This window comes from Rhagoletis pomonella, unplaced genomic scaffold, assembly GCF_013731165.1.
Source record: "Rhagoletis pomonella isolate Grant_MI unplaced genomic scaffold, Rhpom_1.0 Rhpom_scaffold_00004, whole genome shotgun sequence".
In the NCBI taxonomy this organism is placed as follows: domain Eukaryota; kingdom Metazoa; phylum Arthropoda; class Insecta; order Diptera; family Tephritidae; genus Rhagoletis; species Rhagoletis pomonella.
The window spans coordinates 3564772-3590922 of NW_023458558.1; the positions used below are offsets into that span (position 1 = coordinate 3564772).

General features: G+C 33.0%; 1 protein-coding gene across 1 annotated transcript in view; it reads right to left on the reverse strand.

The window, feature by feature from the left end:
- Window positions 1-10820: 10820 nt before the first annotated feature.
- Window positions 10821-26151, reverse strand: part of LOC118736819 — a gene marked incomplete in the record, with an annotated part of 156699 nt that continues 141368 nt past the window's right edge. The window contains 2 exon segments of the mRNA XM_036466870.1: window positions 10821-11776; window positions 13765-14086. Of these exon segments, the coding sequence (XP_036322763.1) occupies window positions 11238-11776; window positions 13765-14086 (861 nt within the window).

The following is a 26151-nucleotide window of genomic DNA, read 5'->3' on the forward strand; positions in this document are numbered from 1 at the left end:
CAAATACCTCGCATAATTACTCATTTAAATTGGTTTTTGTATCTAAATGCCATTAAACTAATCACATGTTCCTTGCCAGCTTCCTTGCTTAAGTAGCTAAAAGGAAATTTTATCCGAGTTGAGCGTTCTTTTGTCGCTGGCTACACAAAAAAATACACCTACTGGTATCATTGGTATCAACAAATTGGAGTCAATACACTTTTGAATTTCTGAGCGTATTGAAGGTTGGCTTATGCCTCCGTTTCGAATAAACAAGCCCATAGTGGCACACGTAGCCAACCATATTACCAGCTGTTTGCTTCAGAATATAAAATACATTTCACGAAACTGAACGATGAACCGTAACTAAGAACCATTTCCGCCAAAAAAGGTTTGAGAGGGTTTGAGTGAAGGTTTGTCCGGACATGAACGGTGAACTTGCTGTAAGAAATCAAATTTATTTGTAAATTGATTCGCTGAGTATCACGAATCAAGCAAAGCAAGTTTCTGTAGACGAGTGGTTATAACTGGGTTCTCACAGAATATACACACTGGGAGGTTTGTCATTGCCTGCCGAGGGGCAGTCGGAAATTGACCGCGAACCGAATCAGGCTGCCGGAATGGTAACGCGCACTGCTAACCCCTACACCGCAGCGGCAGCTTAGGGAAACGTAGTGTTGCAATAACCCCACCTTTTTGTCCAAGAGTATTGGGTTGACTTTATGTATGTAGATACATACCAAGTTAACAAAAATTTAGTAAATTTTAATTTTTTTTTATTGATACGATGAAGGTACATAAGAAATATGTTTATATAAATAATTAGTCTTCATTCTCGGTTTTAAATATACAACTCTGCCCCAAACACAGGAACCTGCCGCACTGAAAACATATACTAACATCGGTTTCAGAGACCGAATCACTGAAAAAGAAATAAAACGCAAGATGGAAGCGATCAATCTACATCGGCATCGACAAGATCACTGATCGACCGAAAGGTATACAAACAAAAAAAAGTTCAAAAAGCTCAACTCTGCATAAAGTGAGATCGACTAAAAGATTTCTATCTGCACCATAGCTTTGACGGTCTACGAGATTTCTGCAAGAAACTTGTTACACCTTTATTTCATTTGGGCTGAGGACGGATGGTGAAATCGCATGATAACCACGCCTACCTTCCATTTAATGGTAATTTACAGAAATACTACTATTGCTACATTTAATTAATTACTGAACCGAAGTCATGCAAAAATTGAAGAAATTCGAGAAAGTACTGATAGCGCCATCTTCTACAAATGCTGTTTTTTTCATTATAAACTTAAAATATTTGAAAGGTCTTTATAAAAGACGTTTATCGTGTCTTCTCACTTCCCAGAATGCAAGTTTGTGCAATCGTTATGTGCCCACACAACTGCTTGGTAATTGTCGCTTCATTTATAACAATCCCACAAAAAGTTACACACTCAATGAAATAAATTCAAATGCACACTCATGTTGCTCGTATATATGTATGCACTAGGAATGTCAATCCCGGGATCCCGGACTTTTTAGGGTCTCGAAAATTCCGGGATTCTTGGCGAGTAATATCGGGTTTTTCGGGATTTGTAATTTGCACTGATGTCATTAATAGAAACTCCTTTTCTTGACCAGTATTGGCTATATTTCTTTTTTATTTAATAATTAATATTTTTTTATAAATGTCTAGTAATAAATCTAGAAAATCTAGTAAATTCAGTAAAATTGCGTTTTTAGTTTTTCACTCTGTCGTCAGTAAATCAAAAATGATTTAAAAACTATAGAGAAATGTGCTTTGAGAAGAAGTATGGGTATACAATTAATGAGGAAATCCTGTAGAATTTCAACGTATTCAAGTTTATGGTGCAGAAGGGTTGGTAAATATTGAAAACGTCATTTTAAAATGTTATCCTCGAAATTTCGCAATTTTTGTTTAAAAAAAAAATTATATGTTGAGGGCTTATATAAACTCGATAACATCCTCGAATTTCGTTCTTCTAAATATGTCCGGTTAAAAATTACCTATTCGTCCTTGTGAATCCAAAAAATTTAAATTTTTTAATTTTTAAAGAAATTTCCTATTGCATTTTATTACCCATACTTTTATTCTACATTGCATTGAATTTGTTTTTAAAAATATTGTATATTTTTCGAGCTCAAGGCCACATGAAAATCGAAAAAAAAAATTTTTGATTTTACATTTGTTTTTATTTTTTTTTCGATTTTCATGTGGCCTTGAGCTCGAAAAATATGCAATACTGTGTAAAACGAACGGCCAATAAATAAAAAGATAAAATGTTTTTAATAATTTTTAGAATTAATCATATATTTGAAATTACAAAGTCCCTCCCTGCGGTCAGAGAGAAAATATAAAAACGCCACTTTAAATAAAAAGGTTTCAAACCCATTTATTTATTATTTATTTAATGGTAGGAAAGCTTCTCAAATAATATAGAAACAACGGGATTGTGACAACGCCATCCCGAAAGGCCAAAAAATTAACATCACTAGTATGCACGTACAACAGAATTGCTGAGTAAAAAACGCGAGGTAGCAAGCCAAGCAGGGTGCGCGAAATTCATTTATTTCATTTGCAGCTTTTGTTTTAATTGTGCTAACCAAACGGTTGTCTGCTTAAATATCCCACTCCCTATGATTATGTATATATTTATGTGGAGATACATACTTATATAGATACATATATACATACACGCTTAAAACAATACCGAGTTTTTTGTTTTTGTTTTTTTTTCTGAAAACACCGCTAAACGTGCTATGTATGCTGCTGTGGAGTGAAACAACAAACGTTCACTTTACGCGAACCTGAATAACTATTGTTTTTTTTTATCCTTTTTCCGTACTTTTTTTTAAGTAAAACATTGTGTGTTAAATAAATAATGTATTCACTTTGCAATTCAATGGCCTGACACTGCATCATATTTCATTGCGCATTTTAACAATTTCTTTTTGTCAAATGTCAACTTTTGAACGTACATATGTATTTACATACATATCTACATGTGAATAAGTAAATTACGACGTCTTTACTTTTAGTGCATTTTATTCGAATTCAAATGTAACGTTGATCGCAACAAAATAGAGACCATCTATTTGAAAAGAATAAATCCCTTCATTGGATTGTTCATAGTAGCTCTACATACGTTACTAATTGGAAAATGGTGCGGAAGTTAGCATCATATTTCCTGGCTGGGGTTGTCTCCAGCTTAATGTAATGTACATACATTCGTATAAAAAGTTTGACGTCCGTAATCTCTGCATTTACTTCTAGTGCCACCTCTCTAGTCAAGGAGTTAATATTTTTCAATGTCCTCTCAACAGCAAAATATGTTTATCTAGAAGCCCTAGTATCCCATGCGCCCTTCGTCGACATGCGTCTCTGTACTCCACATAGCCCTACCCTAACGGCAACTCATTTTATTTGCAAACCACTCAAATATAAATGAATTAACTGCAACTGAGTGCGGACTTTCCAATAACGCCTCAATGGAGATGTTAATTAAAGCTGAACGTTTGGCATCGATAAACTCCATGGTGCCGTGGTCCGATTGTAGGAACACGCATATTTACGTGTTCGTCCCGGATAGAGTTGCCACCTGTTAAAATTGTTTGTTCAATCAGTTAAATGAATTGCTGCAATATGGGCATCAATGGAAATGGGTTTGAAAAGGCTTTATCACTAAGCAACCTCCCAGGGTTGCCACCGGTTTAAAAAATCAAATTCAACTTATTTATTACAGTATAGGTAAGAAAATTAAATAAAACTACATTGACAATTTCTAAATTTCTAAAATTTACTTTTTTTTAAATCGATATATACCTCGGAAACGCCTTGTTTGCCCCATATACATATGCGACGATTCACATCAACCGGCCCAGAGCTCTGCCCAAATAACAAATCAATGGAAAAGAACATGCAAAATGTCACAATACTTGTAAACTAATACACGTTTAGCTAAAATGTGGCGAATTAAAAAATTCAAAATGGCATCTTTACTGCCCCGCTTTAAGGACGTTAATTTCGCAAAGAAACGAATATATGTACTTACTAATTTTTTTCTGCAAATGATGACAGAAATCTAGATCACGACTTATTCTACAGGTCTTGGGATCGCTGATTACAAATCTGAAGTATTTTTTTTTATTCCAAATGGTGAATCCAACAGGGCGGAGGATTTTTTTTTTGTTAATTTAGCGGACTCACTTAGAGTTTTACTCGGGGGGTTTCGGGATCGCTGATTACCATTCTAAAATTAGATTTGAAAAATTAAAAATGACGGACCCAATGTGGGGACGAAAAAATCAAAACCGATTGGATTCGCATAAAAATTTACAATTACTTACTTACCCTTATTTTTTTTTTTACATCAAAAAATATTTAGAGGTCGCTCAAAACACCCTAAGTTTTCCATGAATTTTATATGGGGAAAAAACAACTTTTCGTAGAAATGGTATGGAATAGCTAAAAATTAATATTTGTCGACCAGAAAACTATGTTTTTCTGCAGGAGATTCCCAGTAATAATACCCAGTTTTTTATCTGACCATCTTTTCATTGTAATTATAATTTATTGGTCCACCAAAAATCCACAGAACCCCGAGAAATGCAATGGGGCGGCCAATAAAAAATCGTTAGTATTAAAAAATGGTTAAATAAACAATTCTCTTGAGGAGAACCAGATTTGATATTGATTTTCAAGAATTCTACACCATTTCTAGGAAAAATTGAATTTTGATTTCAAAATAAAAAAATAGGGGTATAATTTTTTTTTGAAATAGAACAATCCTAGGGGGTGAAAGCATTACAATTACGACTTTACTGTTATTGGACCACCCTAATGCCCATACTCATCGTTGTTGATGATTACTTACCATATTAAAGTCCATTTTTTCGCTGTATTTAAGTAAAACACAAAATCACTTTTTATTTTGATTTAAAATTAACATATACATTTATATGTTGTTTATTATTTTGTTATGCATATAAATTAATTTTTATATTTTATTACACAATACTTTGCATAATATTACTCAGGTTATTTTTGTATTTGCATGCGTGCTTGCAAATTGGCTGCAGCAAATTTAGTTAATTTTTTCTTACGTTTTTTTTTTATTTTTGACATAAATTATAGCATCTATATTTAAGGTTTTCTTATTTTTTTTGTTTTTAATTAAGTGTTGTTTAGCATTTCTTGCGTTTACTTACGCAATTTTGCTGTTAACAAAGGCTGACTTCTAAAACATATCAATACAATGTTTGGATACTGTTATACTGCGGTATTCAAAGTGTTTGTATATGCAGAGTTGCGACAAATTGCAAACAGATACATTGTTTTCAATTTTTCTGAATTTTCCATTTTTAAAACACCAAAGGTAACCAATAACAAACGAAGCACCAACTTTTTTTCTGATGCGCTGATTGCTCTAGCGATGCATTACGATAACTTTTCTGATGCGTTTTGGAAAAGTATACATTGTCAATATTTTGTAGTTCGGCGTTAGGGAACATTATACTTTGTACGTCGTACGCAAAGCGATTGACGTTTTGGAAGTCAGCCAAATTTTCTTATTTGCAGCTGTTGCTTTTGAATTTTGCAAACCTTCAATAGATGTAGCATTGCCATTTACTAGTTTATATATTTTCGTTTTTTGAATTTATTGCATTCCATGGTTGTTTCTTAGGTTTACTATATATTCTTTGAAATACGAGTATTTTTTGCATTCTTTCAGCTTTACTTTGCAATACTAATTTCCTTTCGAAAACGCTTTGTAATTTATTTTGAAGGCTAAATATTTTTATGTTGGTACATATATGTATGTGTATGCATAGGCACAACCAAAGGGGGCTGAAGGGGGATTTTTGAAATGCACAATGTAAAGCAAAGAAAAACTTTTGCCGACATAGTCAAACAACGAAATATTTTGAAAGTAAACCATCGAAAATTTTATGGAAGTGCTTTAAGTACTCTTGACTTTGTTCCCATTAGGTTTTTAGAAACACATAAGGTATTTTTACCTGGATCAACGTTGATTTTAAGTATTTTCTTTAATTTATATTTTTTAACTTACCGGAAGAAGAGTATAATTTTTGGTGGACGGAACTAGAGATGAAACAATACGAACAATTTACAAGTACATACTCGATATTTTTCGATCGATACCAAGTAAATTTCCTGCAACAAAGTCGATGTAATGCGACGTATACACGATATATACACGGCCCAACTGTTCGAGTGGAAAAGTAAACTGGGCTCGAATCGTAACGTCCGTTCACGGATCGAAAACCATACGAAATAAAATTACGTGATACGTCAGAAGTATAAGCGGAATGCGATAAAGAACACGTTCACGCATATCATAATTCGAAAACGGTATTGTAACGGGACGAGTAATTTGATATCTTATGTGACGATTCGAGCCCTGGATAAATGTTCAGTACAGACGTTTCAACGCGATATTAAACTCACTGTGTAATTTACTTAAGCTGAAAAGACTAGCGGAGAACACCAAAGGTACGGGGCAGTCTAGCTCTGTTATCGAATAAAATAAACAAAGAAGAGTTCATTAAAAAAATACATTTTTTTAAAACTTGAAATTATTTAAAATATTTAAACGCCATCGTCGCATCTAGTCTGGAGAAAACTAGTTCGCGATATCTAGATACTAGAAAATCGTGCATATTTTAAATGCTTTTAAAAATTTCTTTTAGTAAAATTGCATCTATGTAATAAGGAGAAATTTTTGAAACTGTCGTATTTAAATCTTTGGCTCATGATTTTTGTACATAACGCTACATTTCCACTGGACTGAAATCTTTGGAGAATCTTATATTCCAACAAAAGAAGACTTTATATCAGAAATATTTCATTAGTAAATTTTATTCTTAAACGAAATTTTGCTTTCTATTAATCCTTTCCAAGTAAAAGTATCGATGGTATGGCATGGTATCGTTTCATCCCTAGATGCAACAGAAGTTGTACATTGTTGTAAAATCAACGGCTGGCTCTTGATAATTTTCCTACAAAATGCTCGCAAAATTAATCAAGAACATTCAAGCACGCATTCTCTTGGTATTGTTTCGCATTAATGGACATTTGTATATAAATAATTTATTAATACCCGTTTGTATACAAATTACCAAATACTTCGTGTATGGAGATGCTTAGGAACTCAAGTAAAAAGATTTCGGGTACTAAAAAGTGCTTAATGCTAAAATAAAACGATTAACTAAGTACTAAATTACTAAGGTACCACTTTAACCGTTTTTTTTTAGTTTTTTTTTAAATCTTGATTCTTTTGTATAGCGAATAAATCGAATTTTTACAACCGAATAAACAGGATTTTTTTCATCAATTTTATACATATTTGAATACTGGAAAAATTTTTACTCCTGAAAATATTTAAAAATTAAAACAAACCCAAAAATCACCTGTATAAAAGGCCACATCCAACGCGTTTGGGCTGTAGGGGAAGAGGAATGTTAAATGCCTTGTAGTGACTGTTTAACCTGCTTCAGCATGGAGAGTGGAGTTGTGTCAAAGTATCGAAAATCAAGTCGAGCTCTTCGTCTGAGATAGGTGACGTCGGTCTCCGATGATGGATTTCAAGGGGTAAGAGCTGACGAAGGTGTTGATTGATTCCCGACTCATTCGCACGACAGTCGGTTCTACATGCTCGTGTTTTTCCTGGCAAAGGACTGTTGCTTAGCGATAAGTATGAGTTTTTCATACAATTTTTCTGGTTTTACTTGTGGTTTAAAATACCTCGAATTTATTTTGAATTATCGGTTTCTTTTTTAAAGCTATACCTATTTTAAGTAGTCATTTCTGATTCTGTTAATTAAGTGTTAGCGTAGAGAAAATATGTAAAATAAAACAGGTATATCCGATTTTTACTAATTTGAAAATGGGGAAACGTTTTTTTTTCAATTTGCTTTATTTCGAATAACTCGAGAACCGGTTTCAGAAAAATTCGAATCATCGAACATCCTACTGTTTAGTGTATTTCACGGTATCGTACATTGTTCAGGAAGAAAATATTTTGTAGGCAATCGAGATTTATTTTAATTTTTCAGGGGCTTCTCTGTTCTTAGAATGTTTGTCCACATTTTTTGGAATGCTTCGTGTTTTACTTTTCGAGATCATTCGAGACGTGTCTGGATTCCTTCAGGATATATCGGCATTCCTCGAATTTATTTTTCAGAGTTTTCTCTTATTGATTTCCACAAAAAAAATCTTCCTTCAAAATAACACTTATTTTGTTCGAAGTTATAAAAGTCCGGGACAAAATATTGTCGTAGAAGAAAGTTAACAATGTTTTCATTTCCGTTGTTGGAATTTCCGAACGGTTAGGAGTGTGATGTAATGTGGAATGATTTTCCGTTATCCGTTGTCAAATTTGGTTTGGAGACAAACCGATTTCGGCGTTGTCCCATCTTCAAAGCGAAGAATGATACTGAAGATGGCACAGCTTCGGATGACTGAAAATCATTCCACATTACATCATTATCAATGTTTCTTTGATCCTAGGACCTTCGGGACAAGAGTCCTGGACTCTTTTACTTTTCGAAATTTTTGGAAAAAGTTCAATAATAACAGAAAAAATCTGACTTTTATTTTTATAGTCCATTTTAACAGTTAAACTTGCCCAAAATTTTTTTTAAGGCCCAAACAAAAGTCCTTTCCTAATGCCTCGTATCGAAATTAAACAAATTTCGTATCAAATTAAAGATGACTGACATATCTTTCAAGCAAAAATAGCCACCCAATTAAAAATATGTCAATTAAAAATTTGATTTAATTAACATAGAATAAAAAATATTTGGAAGTTAATATTGAACCGCAACTGAAACAAATATTCAAAAGGCATGGAACAACAGATCTAAACTGGCTGGGAGCATATATGATGCTATCTCCAAACCCATTCTAACACACGATACGCCCATCTGGTGGAAATGCATTCGTCGGGCTCACTGGCGCGATGAGAACAACACCACCAGCCGCGGTTTTCGAGGTACTTCCTGACCTACATTCCTTCAAAATGAGAGAATAAAAGAGGAACTGTAACCAATAATACGTCAATGAAAGTTATAAACTCTTAAAAAAAGGAAATATTTATAGTTCATCTAAATTTTTCGATTGCCAATTCATATTCAAAAGACCCCCTTGCTGCCTATGTTTTATGCATTTACTCGTTACCTTTACACACTTTATTTATGCACAACTTTTAGATAGCCTATTAAATTTAATTGTCTTAACAGTAAAAATTCAATCAAAAGTAAAAACTAATACACAGCTTAATTATGTATTTTTTAATTCTATATATGTGATTTTATTTATTAAATTTTCATAGTGGAATATTTGATTTACCCCTTTGCAGTCAGACATCAAACCTGCAGGAGATAAGATTTTCTGTTTTTTTTGTTTTCTTTGTTTTTTGTATTTTGCTAATTTTTGTAACTTGGCTTCATCCATATCGTCGATGTTTTTGCAAAACCGCCCATCGCCCAATTGCAAAACCGCCTATCTTACGGCACTCAAATTTTACAGGAGAGCGAAAAAAACGGTCTGTTCTTTGAAGGTATTGCCTTGATAAGCGGTATTTTCTCTAGCTATTATTTTACAAATTTGTTGTTTTAATAACGATTTAACGATCTTTATGCATAAATCTCGATGCCTGGATTTCAGGGTTACCAAATCTCATTTTTGCCACAGCGGCGATTTTGCGGCGGTTTTGCAACTGGTCGATGGGCGGTTTTGCAAAAACATCGACGATATGCATATGCTAGGGCAGTAACTATGCGTTTATTCGGGTATCGGTTTGGATAGTCTTGTTTACGGACAAAATCCGGTTAATCGGTTATTATCCATTCCTTTTGTTTTTGTTTGTTATCCGATTATCCGCTTAATATATACATATATATTAATTCTTTTTTCTGCAAAATTTTTATAATTTGGCGTCATACATAAGTATACATTTATGAATTAAGGGCTGAGACTATTCGTACATTCGGATATCCGTATAGATATTCGTGTTTAAGAATAAAATCCGGATATTCGGTTAATATCCATCCCTATTTGTTTTCCGATTATCTGGTTATTATCTGTTGATTCGTTTATCCAGATAATTTAAAATATGTTTGAATGGATTCGTAAAATTATTCTCAAAATTACTGAATCTGTTAAATGGCAAAATAAATAATAAACGCTTCATTAATACACAAACAATCATTATTTTTAGACTCGAAAAACTGGTTAATATGCGTTCATATTGTTATCTGGATATTTGGTCAACACCCATTCGTATTATTATCCAAATACTCGGAGTTTTTAATCGGATATTCGAATATCCGTATTATGCGGATATTCAAAAAGTATGAATATAACATAGTCCTAATACATATGCACTCACCAGAATATGTTTCCGTAAAGTGTCTTTTTGTTTTTGAATATTTCCAAAGTTTTTTGTAAAAATTTGTTTCGTTAATTTTTAATAGAATTATAGTACATTCTACATCAAATGGCATATACATAAATTGATGATTCAAATTTTGGAAAATTCGACAAGTTTTCACAAAAATTTTCTACTTTTAAAAAATTTTGAGAATCTTTTTGAGTATGCAGTTTTGTAGCTCGCTCAATTTCAGTATTATAAAGTTGAAAATTTCGGTAAAAATTTGTCGAATTTTTCAAAATTTTGTAAAAACTTTGAATTAATAATTTATGTGCCATTTGATGCAGAATGAACTATATTTCTATTAAGAATTAACGAAACAAAATTCTACGAAAAACATTTGAAATATTTAAAAAAAAACACTGTACGGAATCATATTCTGGTGCGTGTATGCATATCCTTCTACCACTCCCCTTTTGCCAGGCCAATTTCTTCTTTGCTCAATTTTGATAGCTTACAGCTGTTGCGCTCATTTATAATCGCATTAAATGTAATTATCAATATTTGTTGTTGTGGTTGCGCACGCTTTTTTTTTTACTGCGCTACTGTCTTGTTATATGTTACATGTAAAACATAACGTCCACTTAAAATTACTATAAAAATACAATATAATTAATTAGCCTAGTTTTTCTCATTTATTTATTTATTTACTTCAATTAAGCTGCGAATGCTTCATCTTCTACGCCTTCTTACGTAAATGTTAGTTTACTTTTTCATTTAATTTGTTTACTTTCGTTTTGTTTAATTCAATTAACACATATAATTTGATTTAAGTTATCTGTGAGTGAACACCGTTGCGTTCACCGACCGATAGGAAGTAGCAGAATGTATCCATTGTTGTTGCCTCGCATAATTTTGCAACAACGGCAATTGACTGGGCAACAGCAGCAGATGTTGCCAGCTTTCGTTGCATGCGCCGTGACATAGATTTTCACTTTGCTTCCGTATTTTTTGTTTTTGTATTAGTTGCAGTGCTTGCTGCTGCTCATGTTGTGTTTGTTGTATTTGCCTCCTCTGTTGCCTGTTTATATTTTGTTGGTGCTGTTGCTCTGCACATTTGCCGCTCAATTTGTGCGCACTCACCGCCATTTGATTAAAGAATGCAAATATTGCAATGCATAATTTAACAACAGCAGCTAACATTGCCATTGTTGTTGCGGTTAGTGTTGTCGGTATTGTTGTTGTAGCTGTAATGCTAGCGATTGCCATCAGTAGCATTGCAATTGTTGTTGGTGGTGTATATCTGCGACTGGAGGAGGAGGAAAAGTAGGAGCTGAAAAAATTGGTCATGCTAGAGCCGGAGGAGAGAGTGACTGCAAAAGAGATAAAAGAGGCATATTTATGTACGAATTATTATCTGATAATTTTATTTACGAGATTAGCTTAATTCGAAATTGTTACTTAATTAAATAGTAAGCCAAAAACAATAGTTATTTATCTAACAATTGAAAACATCAATCATGTATGGGTGTTTCCATGATGTCGGACGTGACATTCGTACGACTTCAGAGTTAAATAAATCATACGAAAACGCAAATGACTTATAAAAATAAATTTACGGTTGTGTAGCTTTTATATGCGTCCTTTAATTTGCAAAACATTAAGTGGCTTGGAACACTGGTGTCGGGAAAATCGATCAAAAGTAGGTCATAACGGACGTGACAAAAACCGAAAAGGTTTCAGAGTACAGGTTTTCTTTTCTTAAACATTCTTTAAATAAAATTGATTTACAGTCATACTTTTTGAAATATTGCACATTGCGTCTTGAAATTTTCACCACAAATGTAAATGTATATGTGACCTGGTCTACGGAAAGGGGGCTTAGGTGTCAAAAAATCAATTTTCACTTTTGGGTTGATTCGGATGGAAGATGAGATGCTTTTTCACGTGGTGAAAAGCAGAAAATCCTAACTTGCTTAGAAGTGTACTAAAAGTGTTACTTTTTTAAATGTTCCACACTAGCAACTTACACGATGAACTATAATAATATTCCGACCAACAACAACACTTACTGGACCAACAACAACACTTACTGGACCAACAACAACACTTACTGGACCAACAACAACACTTACTGGACGTCCGGGGCGGAGAACAATTAACGAGATAATGAGAAACTGACGAAACGAGTTGCTTACTTTTAACAGCTTTTTCACAGAAAACTAGTTTTCGCACGTAAGCTCCCTTTTCGTAGACCAGGTCACATATAAATAGTAAATTTTTGAAAAGAGTCCTTTACCCCAGCGCCGATATCTTCGATATACAGAAAATTGCAATGAAAAAAAATAAACTTTAAACTGCATGATGATTCTTCATGTACTGTGGTTTGTTAAAATAAATTGCTTGAATGGGCATTTGCAATAACTTCAAAATAAAGCTGCGAAACAATTTTTGTTAGTGAAGAGTGATTCTATCGAAATCAACAATTAAATGTAAATTTTTTACCTTTGGTCCTCAAATTGCCAATTGTAGAAGATTTTTCCCTTCTGAAACAAAGTTACGGAGCAAATGTTGTTAACGAAAGGATATTCTGCCGAAATCGACAATAAAATATTTATAAAATATTTATAAAATATTTATTTTGTTAACCTAAGTCCCAAAACCGCCACGCCCAGTTCTAGGGGTTTGTCGACTTTAGCAAAAATTTCCTAGAACAAATATTCTTACGGCATGGGTATTCTATCAGACTCCACGATATAACTAACATTACAAAAACACGTTAAATTTGATAGAGTCCATAAGTTTTTCCAAAAAGTCATGTAGTAAATATGTACATTAGGGTGGTTAAAAACAAAGTAATGTCGGAATTTTAATGCTCTCACCCCCTATGATTGTTCTTTATCGAAAAAAAATTAAGATAGCGGTATACTTTTTCAGTATAGAACAATCCTAAGGGGTGAGAGCATAGAAATTCCGATTTCATGAGTTCTTCTTTTTACTAGAAATTTAACAGTTTTTGACCTAATGTTTCTATTGAACATTAGCAAATAGCTTACTAAATGTAAAGTCCAAGTAGCCATTTATGACCTGCAATGTCCCACCTATACCAGGTATAGTTCTATAGCCCTTGTAAGCCCTTATAATTTTGCCTTTAATCAATTAAATTTTGAAAATTTTATTATGAATTTTAATAACTCCATAATTTATGCTCATAATTAAAGCAAAAGCATTCTCGAAGCCTTTACTGCCTTTTTTACGTATGTATCTACTCCTATTGTCGCTAATTACATTATGAATCTCAAAGCTTACTATTTACAATGTAAATGCAGTTCTCTACTAAACTCTCCAAAAACACACTCACCTCTCGCTGGCACCGGATCCTTTTGTGGTGTGCCCAATTCAATTTCCTTATACTCCTGATACAAATCACCAATTTGTGCTGTACAACGCAAAACCAAACTGCCAACATTGCTCCCACCATTGCTGCCAGCAGCTTGCCCATGCACGGAGTTCATGCCGTAACCGCTGCCAAAGCCACTGCCGCCATTGTAACCGCCACCGCTATGCTGCAATGATGGATTTCCGCTGACGAAGTGAATGCCTTGCAGTTGTAATTTTAAGCTGATGCGAGATGCCATCAAATTGTCAATAGTGCGAATGTATTGTGTTTCCGAAGTGCCAACCTATAGTGGGGAAAAAGAAAAGAGAAAAAGAGATAGCGAGCATTAGAAGCGAACGAGAACCAAGGGAATGTAAAACACTAAGTAATTGGGTTGCATAGACGCAAGCAATCACGCAGTTGGCAAAAATTAAAATCGAAATCCCAAATTTGTGGAATGAATAGCGCAAATGGTGAAGCCGTTTTGGAGTTTGTTTCAAGGTTGTTGCGAATATTAAGCCGAAATAAAAGTCCTTTCCGGATAATAATCAGAACCGCCTGTCCAAATGAAACAAATTTTGTATTATATGAAAGAGCACTGAAATAGCTTTTAAACTGAAACAACGAACGACACCTATTTATATGTTATTTATAATTCAATACTAAAGAAATGCATATACCTGACTCAAGGTTTGTTCTATGGTAATTAATTAATTTCAGTTTCCTCTTTTATTTGATACCAAACTTGTTTAATTTGGATAAGCGGTATGTTTTTTTTATCCGGAAAGGACTTTTCTTTCGGAATAATATTCGCAACAACCCTGGTTTGTTTTACTTAAACTGAGCAGAGTACTCGTTTATGTTGCAGTTGTTGCAAGCTTAATTGTAGCGTCATTTACCATCTTTGTTTCTTGTAAAGCGTGTTTGTTTGGATAATTAAAGCTTTCAACACATATGGGAAATCGTTGTCCGTTGTAAGGGCATAATCACAGACATCTGATCGGAATTCACGCTAAAAAGACATTTTATTTCATTTAATTTCCAATGCTTTAAATCGTTTAGTGCAATTTGTGTAAAAAAGTAAGTATTTGAGTTGAGCTTCTGGCATTTGTTGTTTAACAAAAGACTTTCTCTTTCAGATATCAAATCGAAGCGCAATTTACTCTGATTTCGAAGGAAAAACTGAAGAAAGCAAAACTAACTGCAGGCATTGTCGAAGTTTCATAAACATTCTTTCGTAATTTTTTGATTTTGTTATAAAACATACATACATTTTTGTTATTCTGTTACTCAGCTCTCATACTTCCAAACTAGTTCAATTAAGCGAACTATAGCTCAATAAGGTGAACGAACTAAGAATCAGAAGAGCTTGTTTCTTGAGCTGAACGAACTAGAAGTGAACTAATCTTTAAAATGAACTAAAAAGTTTAACTCAAGGTGCGGCTAAATGCGTCACTGTTCAGATGTGTTCCAAGGTACTTGGTGCACTCGTAGATAGTATCTATTGTAGATATTGTAGATATTGTAGATCTAGTAGATAGTGTCTATTTACTTTCAATGAAAAAAATAATTACCCAAAAAGGTTAATCTAAAGAGGATATATGTATTTTAATTTAACCACAGGGCCTCATTTCAGCCCGCTTGTATGTATTGAGATTCAGAAATATGAACAAATTGTTGCCGTCCCTAAATTTAGTTAGGTTTTTTTATCGAACTCAGCTGCCATGGCAAGAGAGACTAGAAAAAATCAGAAACAAATAAATGTTTAATATGTATTCGTATTATGTTCGAAATGTTTTTTACACATATGGGCAATTCTCACATGCTTCAAATATTTTTTTGTGAATTTTTTTTTTACAACATCCAACGTGGTACAACTTTTAAAAGCAATGCATAATACGTTTTTAACGTTTTTTAAGTTATTTTTTATTTTTATTATTTTTTTTTTTGAAATCGAAATTGGGCGTAATTTTAGTCCAATTTCGAAAATTTTCAAGATATAGTCTTTTTATGCCAAGGTAATGATTGTAATAGGTTTTCTACAAATTGATAAATCGGTTACAGAGATACACATATCTTCAGTGAACTAAGCAAGTTTTGGCTATTTTTCTTTAGTTTATTTAATGTTTATTTTTTATAAAAGTATAGGCGATTACTTAATAAACACGATGTAAATCCAAATTTCAGACTTTGTGCAAAAAATTATGAAAAATCTGCAAAATTTTACCGAAATTTCTAACTTCCTGAACAGCATCTTTAGCCAAAAATTTGGTATTCAGGTTTGTAGCCCATTAAATTTTAGCAAGCAAATTGCAAATTTTAAGTAACTTGGGCTTACCGTTGATTTTTTGGATTTCGATACCTTTCACGAGCATGAAATGGTACTATAACTTTGGTCCGGACTGTTACCACCCATTATTAAAATAATACTTTCCGTGAAAATCGGGTCACTATAACCTATAGCCTCCATACAACTGATTGTTCAGATATGAGATTCTTTGTTATAACTTCTCCATATATGCAGCTAGAAACATGAAAATTCGCACTATTTTCACTCATTATCAACAGAAAGTTTACAGTAAAATTTACAAAAATTAACAAAGCGGGTCACCATATCTAACCTATTTATTGCCTCCATATAACTGATTGTTCAGATATGGGTTTTTACTCTAAAACTCCTTTATTTGGGCAGCTAAAACCGATAAATTTCCTAAGATATTTTATAAATAATAATACAAAGTCTACTGAGAAATTTGTCAAAATCTATGCTGTATAAGCTTTATCTCCTATACCACTGATTGTTCAGATACCAGTTTTTGCTATATATATCCTTTATGTAGAAAGCTAAACCCATTAAATTGTGTTACCGGTTTACATACCGATCACACAGCAATGAAAATCACTTAGATTGGTGCTATATAAGGTATATTTCCCATAACTCTGATTTTTTAGATATAATTTTTTATATATGTATCTCCTTCATCTATGTATGATGTGAAAATATAAATTTTTTCAAATGCTGTAATCTGTTTAAATAAAATTTTCAGATATTCATGAAAGGTATGAAGCCTTCGGCATAGCCGAAGACAGCGCTACTCTTACTTATTTTTAATCAAATACAAACCACATACTCGTACGTAGACGTGGTAATCAAATACCTTTTGAAATTAAGAAAGCAAGTCTGAGCGCACTTGATTTATGTGTAGTCATTTGATCGATACAAAGTAATTTATGCTATAAGATGAACGCCGTTTAAACAACTGATTTATAATAAATAATATTATATGAGCAAAAGTGAATTTTCTCGTAGTACTTGTTTTGTTAAAAAGTAACGAAGTTTTCAAAATATCCGCGAATAGCGACCTTTTATTTAATGAGAAAAGCTTTTCAATGGGATTACCACTACTAGAGATAAATGAAATTTAGTAAAACCACTTTTCCAAGAACTCTCGAAAAATGTGTTACTTCCATGCTGATGTTGGTTAATTCTGCCAATTTATTTTTGAAAAAGTTTCATTCATACCTTGTTGGCCAAACATTACTCGACTTTGGGCTATTTTTAACGTAAAATTTTTTCTTTAAGCTTAAGAATATTGAGCTGCTTAGTTTTTGTAAGTATTTATATATTTGCTTAAATTTGTGTGCGAACTGCATTTAGGTTTAATCAAAATAGTTGAAATTTTTTTTATATGTGTACCTCAACTTTAAGTTAACTGCAAATAGGCGAAATACATACTCAAAATTTATTTCACTAACAATGCAATGCAACTACGCATAAATTCGCTTTCATTTGCTAGTAGTCCTTTTCGTAATTCAAGTTCCAAATGCCCTTGTTTTGTATGTATGTATGTATGTACGACCGAAATGCGAGCCGAATCAAAATCAAATTTTTATGCTCCAATAAGCTCATTGCATTTCCTGGCAACGAAGTTGAAAAGTATTTTCACAGTTTGCTATGCTATTACCCTTATTTCAGTTGCATCGGAAAAGCGAAATTGTAGCACCTTTGTGTTTTATGTATGTAGTACTTTTCTGTTTGTACATACTCGTATTTCGTAGAAAGTGATTGTATGTATGAGTATTAGTGATAACAATGTAAAAATCGCAGTTACACTAGTAACATGCACATGCATTCGCAAGTGAATAGCGCAACCGTCAATCAGTCAGCAACTCAGTTATTCTAGCAAGAATTCAGAGTCGACTAACAATTTGTGCAAAACAAAATAAGTCAAAAAACAAAAAAAAAAAAACGTTGAAAGCTGCAGCTGAAAGCAACAACTGAAAAGGGCATTGTTTGCAAATTGCATTTTCTGTAAACACTGCAGTTAAGAACAAAGGCGTGCTTGGCAGCAAATAGTTATGCACGAATGTAGATATATATATATCGCTTCAAATGACTTCCAGAAGAAGGGTTTGAAAATTAAAGTTTGACTTTACTGTAATGCCTCATTAGTTTTTTAACAGCAAGAAAGTTTTTGAATTCATGTTGCTCATATTACTTCCTATAGGGTTACAGGCTTCAAAGCAATCTCTTTCAATTTCGTTTTGGTGTAGCGAAATTCTATCGAAGAACAGTCTCGTTGATGATATTGAGTTTGAGATGTGGTAATACTAATTTAATAAAGAGGTAATGTGGGGATTTCCGTGTGATGAGCTTGCATAAAAATATGCAGTTTCGAGCTCAATCATAATCAGAAATCTCACATCCCAAGAGACTTCGCCTCCATGGCGAGATATGTTCACACCACGAGAGACCTTAAACATAATGCGTTATATTATTAAACAAGACCTCGACCATACGTAACGAGTTACTAACCAGCTTGCTGTAAACTAGCTCAGAGTATCAGCTGTAGGGCAAGGCTACATTCTGCCTGTATCATATCGCAAATAAATTGTAATGATGATTTAATTTATCGAACAAATTATACATTTATTTTACTTACGATTTGATACAACTTTCATATAAGAAATACATTCTATTTTTTGGATTTAGACAGCTTAAACCACAAAACTACATATATACGGATCAAGTACATATACATATATGACCTTCTGAGGGTATCTTCATGATCGGTGCTCTATAAGGTACACATGCCACACCGCTGATTAATCAAGCATAGTTTTGTATTACAAATCCTCCATTTACACAGATTCAGCTGTGAAATTTTACTTATAAATCATACAAGGCTTTCTGGGGAAACATCGACCTCTATAAGATATACCTCCCAAAGCTAATTAAGCTGTTACTGTTAGAGATAACCGAGCACTAAAATTTAGATACATAACTTAAGTTTTTCAAAATTTTAGCTAAGTATTTCAATTTGAATATATGTAAACAAAGTTTTCAATGCCGTTAAGTGACTTCTAGTACAGAATCAGTTAACATGAAATATATGGTTTTATATATTTACACAAAATATTTATTAGTAGTACCCGTCCGAGCCTGCCTGCAGTAATTGCCACGCAACAGTTTTTCAATGCTTATTCAACAAAACTCTTTTCTGCGCTCCATCACTTTCTTGTGCGAAAAGTTTCCTTCTACATTCACACCCATGTTCTTCGCTTCTTTATGTCTATTGTGGTAAATTTTTTCGCGCTGCACTGATTTCTGCTGTCACGTTGCACTTTCATTTGTAAAAACACGCACCGCTTTCGTCGCACACACTTTGCCATTGCCATTTTATTTTTGCAATAATTTATTTTTTATTTCCTTATGCATTTGCTTTCTTGCATCGTTTCTTAAATTGCATACAATTTTTCTGTTTCTACAACATACATACATACATACATGCAAGCAAGCAAACAAACCAACAAACAAATATCATTGTAAACAAACACCAGCAACAACATTTTAACTGCTTTACGCAACAATAAAATTCTGCATTTCATTATTGCTGTGCTTTGAATTTCTGCAAGAAAATGGTTGAGTTGCAGCATTCGTAAGGATTTTTGCTGCGCCAGCAATTCAAGAAATCTTTAGTTGCAGAATGAAAAATGTTGAATTTTTGTTACGTGAAAATGCATATTTTTAATTTTTCTACTCAGCAGAATGTGAGAGGGTTGAAACAAATATGAGAGAATTTTAGGATTAAATGAAAAAATATATAATTTAACTAAGGAAAAGTGCACAAGATTTCAGTGAAAGGATTTCAGGCGATTCCATTTTTTTTTTAAATCTTCAGTGTAGCAACACTATAATAAATGGCCAAATTGAGTTTCTAAGTTCAGTGCGTGTACACGCATTTTCAGTGCCAACAAATCGGCTAACTGCCAACGATTAGCTTATTTCTAAAATTTCCATTTCAACCATTAGCTGCTCACCTTTCACCATACAACATTTTACCTTTAGTAGCCTCGGTTGCCCAGCAACAATTTGGCTCATTACGAATTTAGCCACAATTTCTGGCCAGCATTTCAAAAGCACGAATTCAACTGAAAGGCTGCGTGTGTGAATTGCTGTTTGAGTGAACGCGAAACTTTCAGCTGAACAAGTTCACTGACAATGCGATGTTCAGCACTTTCACATTTGCCAAATCCAAAATATGTATGTCTATTCAGCTGCTGAAACTTTAAAATAGTTTCCCAAAATTGTAATCTGTATATTTCAGAAATTTTGCGTTGAGTCGACATTTTTGCATACTTTTGGCTGTAGATCAGTGTTGCCATTTTCACTACGATCGAAGTTTTCAATTCTTCTTTATGGCCACCACTTCTGCACTTCTTCTTTGACAAAATCACTTAGATTTTAAGCGACCAGAATTCACTAAAAAAAAATCTGATTTTTTACATATTTTTAGTACATATGTACATTAGGGTGGTCCAAAAATCCATGTGAAAAAGTAAAGTCAGAATTGTATTGCCGCCAACCCCTAGAATGGAACTATACCGAAATTTTATTTTGAAATCTAAAATATTTGGGGGAGTGCTCAAAGCGCTAAAAGTTCTCCATGTATTTTATATGGGGAAAAAACAACTTTTCGTAGAAAGGGTATAGCGATTCGGCAGAGAGAAGCACTACTCGAATTTCTTCCACTCCATCAAAACGTAACGCAATTCGACAGCCATTTAATCAAACTTTTCGGCCAAAGTGGACAACTAAAGTGAACCACTATTAAAAGTTTAAGAGTTTTGTTGTATAGAATTAGTTCTACCCTGTACCTGAAACGTGCAACACGTGAATACTTTTTTGTTAAAAGGAGATAAAAAATAAATAAAAATATTTTTATTAATACATATATATGTTTGTACAGTGGTGGCCATATAATAAGGGAAACTATTTCTTTATGACTTTTGACCATTTATTTGTTCTTTATTTTTTTGTTTCATTTATTTTTTACAAAAATAAAGTTTATACCAAAACGAAAACCAAGTAGACTAGAAAATTTTAAATCTTTTCCAAGATTTATTAGCAATCGCCAACTTAAAAAAAATGGACATCAAAATTTTCAACTTTTCAATCCGAATTTCAAGTAAAAAACTCGGGTATACACTTTTATAGCCCATTCAATTTTAATATAGTATTATCTTGGACTTCGCGTTGATTTTAGAATTTCATTTCATATGGGCAATTCCCAATTAGTTCAAACTTTCGCCTAACTCGACAGTTTTTATTCGGTCGGGTTACATAGGTTGTGTAGATTATGTAAATGCAAAAATGGACCACGGTACATATTTTCTATTGAGAAATTTTCACAAATAAAAGTGTGACTCTCCTGTTTTATTTTTTATTTTTACGTTGGAACGGTTTTATATAAAGTTATTCGTAAAAATTCAAGAATATCACTAATTAATTTAGAGTATTCAGCATATTGTATTTAATTGTGGACCTAATTCTTTTAATACTGAGTCAATATTAACATCCAGTTTGCGATGAGTATTGAGAAAAGCCAGCCCATTGTGTGCTCGTTCTCTGTCTATGCCTGCTCATGCATGATTGATATTCACTGAATTATTTTGCAAAACTATTACTAAATAAGGGCACGCAGGGTATTGTAGAATACATAAGGAACAATTTCTGTTGGAAAATAGGAAATCTGAATTTTTGCTCATTTTTAGTGGATAACCCAGCCCAACAAAAATAGAAAAATATTTTGGTACGGCAAAAAACGGTTTGGTCAAAAACCCGTTTTAGATAGAATTTTTTGGGCTGATCATGAATCCATAAGCATATAGTTTCCAACATCTCCAAATTTTGAAAAAAAAAACCAAGTCAAAGTGTCAAAAAATCGCGTTTTTTGCAGTATTTTAGAAGCTCTAGCAAAGAAACAAAAGGTAATAGAACCTTCCTGGCTTAAATTAAAGCTAGAACTCTCGACTAGCATTCAAAATTTGAAAAAATTCATTTTCAGAACAAAAACGTGTAATTTGCACATATAGGACTTAGCATAAAACGTACGTTTTACAAAATGTATGTTTCATTAAGCTAACGAATCCTTTCATCAAAAGGGGTCAAAATCCAATGAATACTATAATATCTTTTCAAGCACAATATTTGACTGCAATTTTTTTATTGCTTTTGGTTTCCCTTCACAAAGTTCATTTGTGCTAGAATTGCTATTTTAAATAGCTCTCGTTTTTTTTTTTAAATAGGTGGTACCCAATAGCTGCTGAATCCACAATCCTCTTCGTTCCCCTAATTCAATAAAAAAAGTTTCACGGATATCTCAAATTAGTTTTTTTATGGATTACCTTTTAAAAACTATATTGAACCATTTTTATTGAGCTTGATGCCGTTTCTAATGAAAAAATGTTATGAAAATACAACAATACTTTACCCATAGAAATAAGTTGTAGCCACTATTTCGGAGATCAGCTCATCAGACTTCTTTAACGCGGGCATTTGGATATGAGCCACTAGAAACGGCCTCAAGCTCAATAAAAATTGTTGAAATCTTAAAATATGTTTACCGTTATTATCTTAAAATGTGAGGGGGGGGGAGGGGGGGAAGTTGGGGGGAGCAGAGCGGATGCGGTTTAAACTCCCCAAAACCCCCTCCCCACATGCGGCCGGGCCTGTGGTATCTACATACATAAGTCAAGTAAAATTTTATCTATTTATGTATGTATATACATACATCACACACAGCTGTTTTATTCCAACAATCCAACATCAACCAACCCTTAGGTTAAAATTTGTATAGATAACGGTATTTATAAGACAAGAGGAACTAACTTTGCCGTTGCCTATGCTGCCCAAGTAACACTTGTTGGTATTTAGAAATATCTCTAACATTTTTTAAATAAACAATAAAAATACTAAACAGGGATAAATATGACGGATGGGCATACCAATAAATTACTAACAGTTTTCCTTCGATACCTTTTAGGTCCGTTTGCCATAACCTTGCATGAATAATTTTGTTGTCTTGCCCGCCCTCCTCCACTAATCAAGTCTGCTCATTTATATTTTATGGAGTTTGTTTTTTTGCGCTTACACTGCCTTGTAATAATTCAGATAGTATTATCTTCTATTTTACGAGTGCTACTCATTTAACTGTTGGTTTTGCATCCTATTGCTGTTGCTGCTATTTTACTACAAAACATCAACGTTGCTCATTAACATTTGTCGAATTTTGTCGCGCCTCCTCAAACAAAAGAGCTTCAATTAAGGTGATGGCAGCGCCAAATGCTGGCTCTAGGTGCTTTTCTTCCTGAAGCTTACCAAAATGAATTTAATTGTGGGCACTTTCTGCCCCAGTGAATCAAATTCCTCTCATTTTATCTTCCTTTTTGACAGGGCCGGATGCCAGATTATGGGCCCGTGCCACAAGGGGGCCCGCGCCACATGAATAATTAAAAAAAAGAAAGGACAAATTATAAAAAAAGTCAAAAAGTTACAAGTTTGAGTACTTACTTACTTACTTACTTGTTACTTTGGGTAAATTTCTGTATAAAGGCCCGACTACATACAACTTTGGCGTCGATTAGGTGTTCGCTTCTTTTGTCAACATTCAACTTTTCAATAAGAAAAATATATGCGTTATAAACAGTATAAATAAAGAAAATATTAACAATGGTGAATTAGAGAGAGAGAATTTAAGCGCACCTGAAATTTTGCAGCCAATACATTGCGTAATAAGCAGGTAAATTAATAAAACAGCTTTCTCGCTTTAGGTGCTGTAATCGGTCGGCTATCTTATACAAAATTTTAAAGGCAAATTTTCAAATAAGATCACGTCAAATCAATATAACAGGGCAATTCTGGCAACTGTCTTTCAATTCACCACAATCTTTCGAACAGTGTTGTTCCGATACGTGTAACTTCAAGTAAATACTAACATTTTGCAAGATTCTCTTTCAATAGGTTTTGGCCGAAAGTACGCGAACAAAGTTGTTGCTGCATTTTCGGTAAATTTTGGTCGGAGTTTACTCGAACTGATTCTGTTTTTTTTCGAATGACAACAGTATTTACAATGAGTCCAATATGAGTAAATATCGAGTACTTCTCTCCGATACACTTGTAGCATCGACACTTACCTTCAATATTTTTAAAGAGTACAGGTATCGAATACATGGTGGTATCGGACAAACACTAATTTCGAAAGGCAAAGTCCTTCCGAAGACAGTTGTCAATTCTGGAAAGTATCTTGAAAGCTGCTCTTGTGTTTCGAAAGACGAATTGAAAGATCTGCTAACGTTATGCTGTTCGCGTCTTAGCATTTTTTTTCAATGAAATTAAGTAAAGAAAATAATAATAACTAATAAACAAAAAAAATTAAATAAAATAAGAAAAACAAGCGAAATGAAAATAAAGCAAAAATAAATAGAACTATTTTTAAAAATTGGATGCCATTAAAAAAATACATATAATTTAAGAAAATATATATAAGAAAAAAATATATATCAAAAACAGAAGTTAACAAAAAAAAAATTTCATTTTGAAAAGAAAATCTAAAGATTTAAAGAAAATTAAAAAAGAAAAACACAGAAAACTTTGAGCGCTTTAAACGACCTCTAAATATGTTTTGATTTCAAAATAAAAAAATACGGGCATATTTTTTCGGCATGAAAAAAAAAAGATTTTATAGAAAAACCTAATCGTAATTTTTAACTGTAAGGTTTGCTTATGTTTATAACTTTAAAAATCGAAAACCTGGAGAAGGTCCGTGTCCGCTGTTTGCCGTAGTACTCCGAGGGGGCCCGCACCACTCAAAGAGCCTATGGGCCCATAGATCCTAAATCCGGATTTATATTAAGTTAAAAGATAGAGAAACGAATGGAGTGCTTTATTGTACTCGAAATCGCTGAGGAAATTAAGAAGAAAAAGGAGACACGATCAATTTTAAAAAGCTTGTAAAAGCTTAGTGTGCTTAGCTGTTATAGTAAATGTATATGTAAATTATTGTTGTTTTTCCACACCATTTTTCATAAAAACGGCCTCAAGCGCAATAAAATTGTTAAACTAATAAAGCTAAAAGAACAAATTCAAAACCTTTTCGTCCTTTTGTATCAAATAATTTAATTTTCTTTTAGTTTTACAGAGTTTTCTCTTTTATTTTATAGCCATATTTTTATTCTACATTCCACTAAACTTTTTTTAATAATTTTTGAATTTATCATATCCTTGAAATTTCGAAGTCCTTTAAAAAAAATCCTGACGTCAGCGAGAGAAACCAAAAACTACATTTGTACGCTGACGACCAGGAGATTTTCATTTTTCAAAGAAGGGGTTTGAAACGATCGGAAAAAATTTTTTTTTTTTACCTACGCTTAATAGCCAAAACTTGTAAAAATTGATATTTAAAAAGCTAGGCAAAACCTCGGACACAGTTGTGGTGGATATAATTTATTTATTTATTAAAAACTTGTAAAATGTAGACTACCAAGCACATGAGGTTATGAAAGTTTTAAAACTTATTTTCTTACAATTTCACTACTGGGCAATAGTGCACCGCTTATCATTTTATTATTGCTTAGATACATATATTTGTATGTGCTCTCTGATTCTAATTTTGATGCAGATATATTTTTTAGTTTTTTTTTAATTTTCTTCTATGTTGCATATATTCTGTGCTACTTGAAAGTGAAGGATAACATGCCAGCCACTACGCCTGTTTTGATACACTACAATATGTACGTATATTTGACCCTGAGTTACTGTACGATCACAATAAACTATACGAGTTTAATACTGTTATAAATTAAATTATACTCGCGAGCCCGCTACATATGATTGGCAGCTTTGCTCCTTCGCTCAATTTTCTCTCTTCCATTTTAAGTCGTCAGGTGGTTAGTATTTTTTTTTCAAATCGTATACTGACATAAATATATTTTAGTTATTTAGTTCTGTACCATAAGAGAAAAAAGTACACGTCAAATTAACTCGTACATAGCTTAGCACAGCTAAATGCATTTTTATTCTTACAAGCG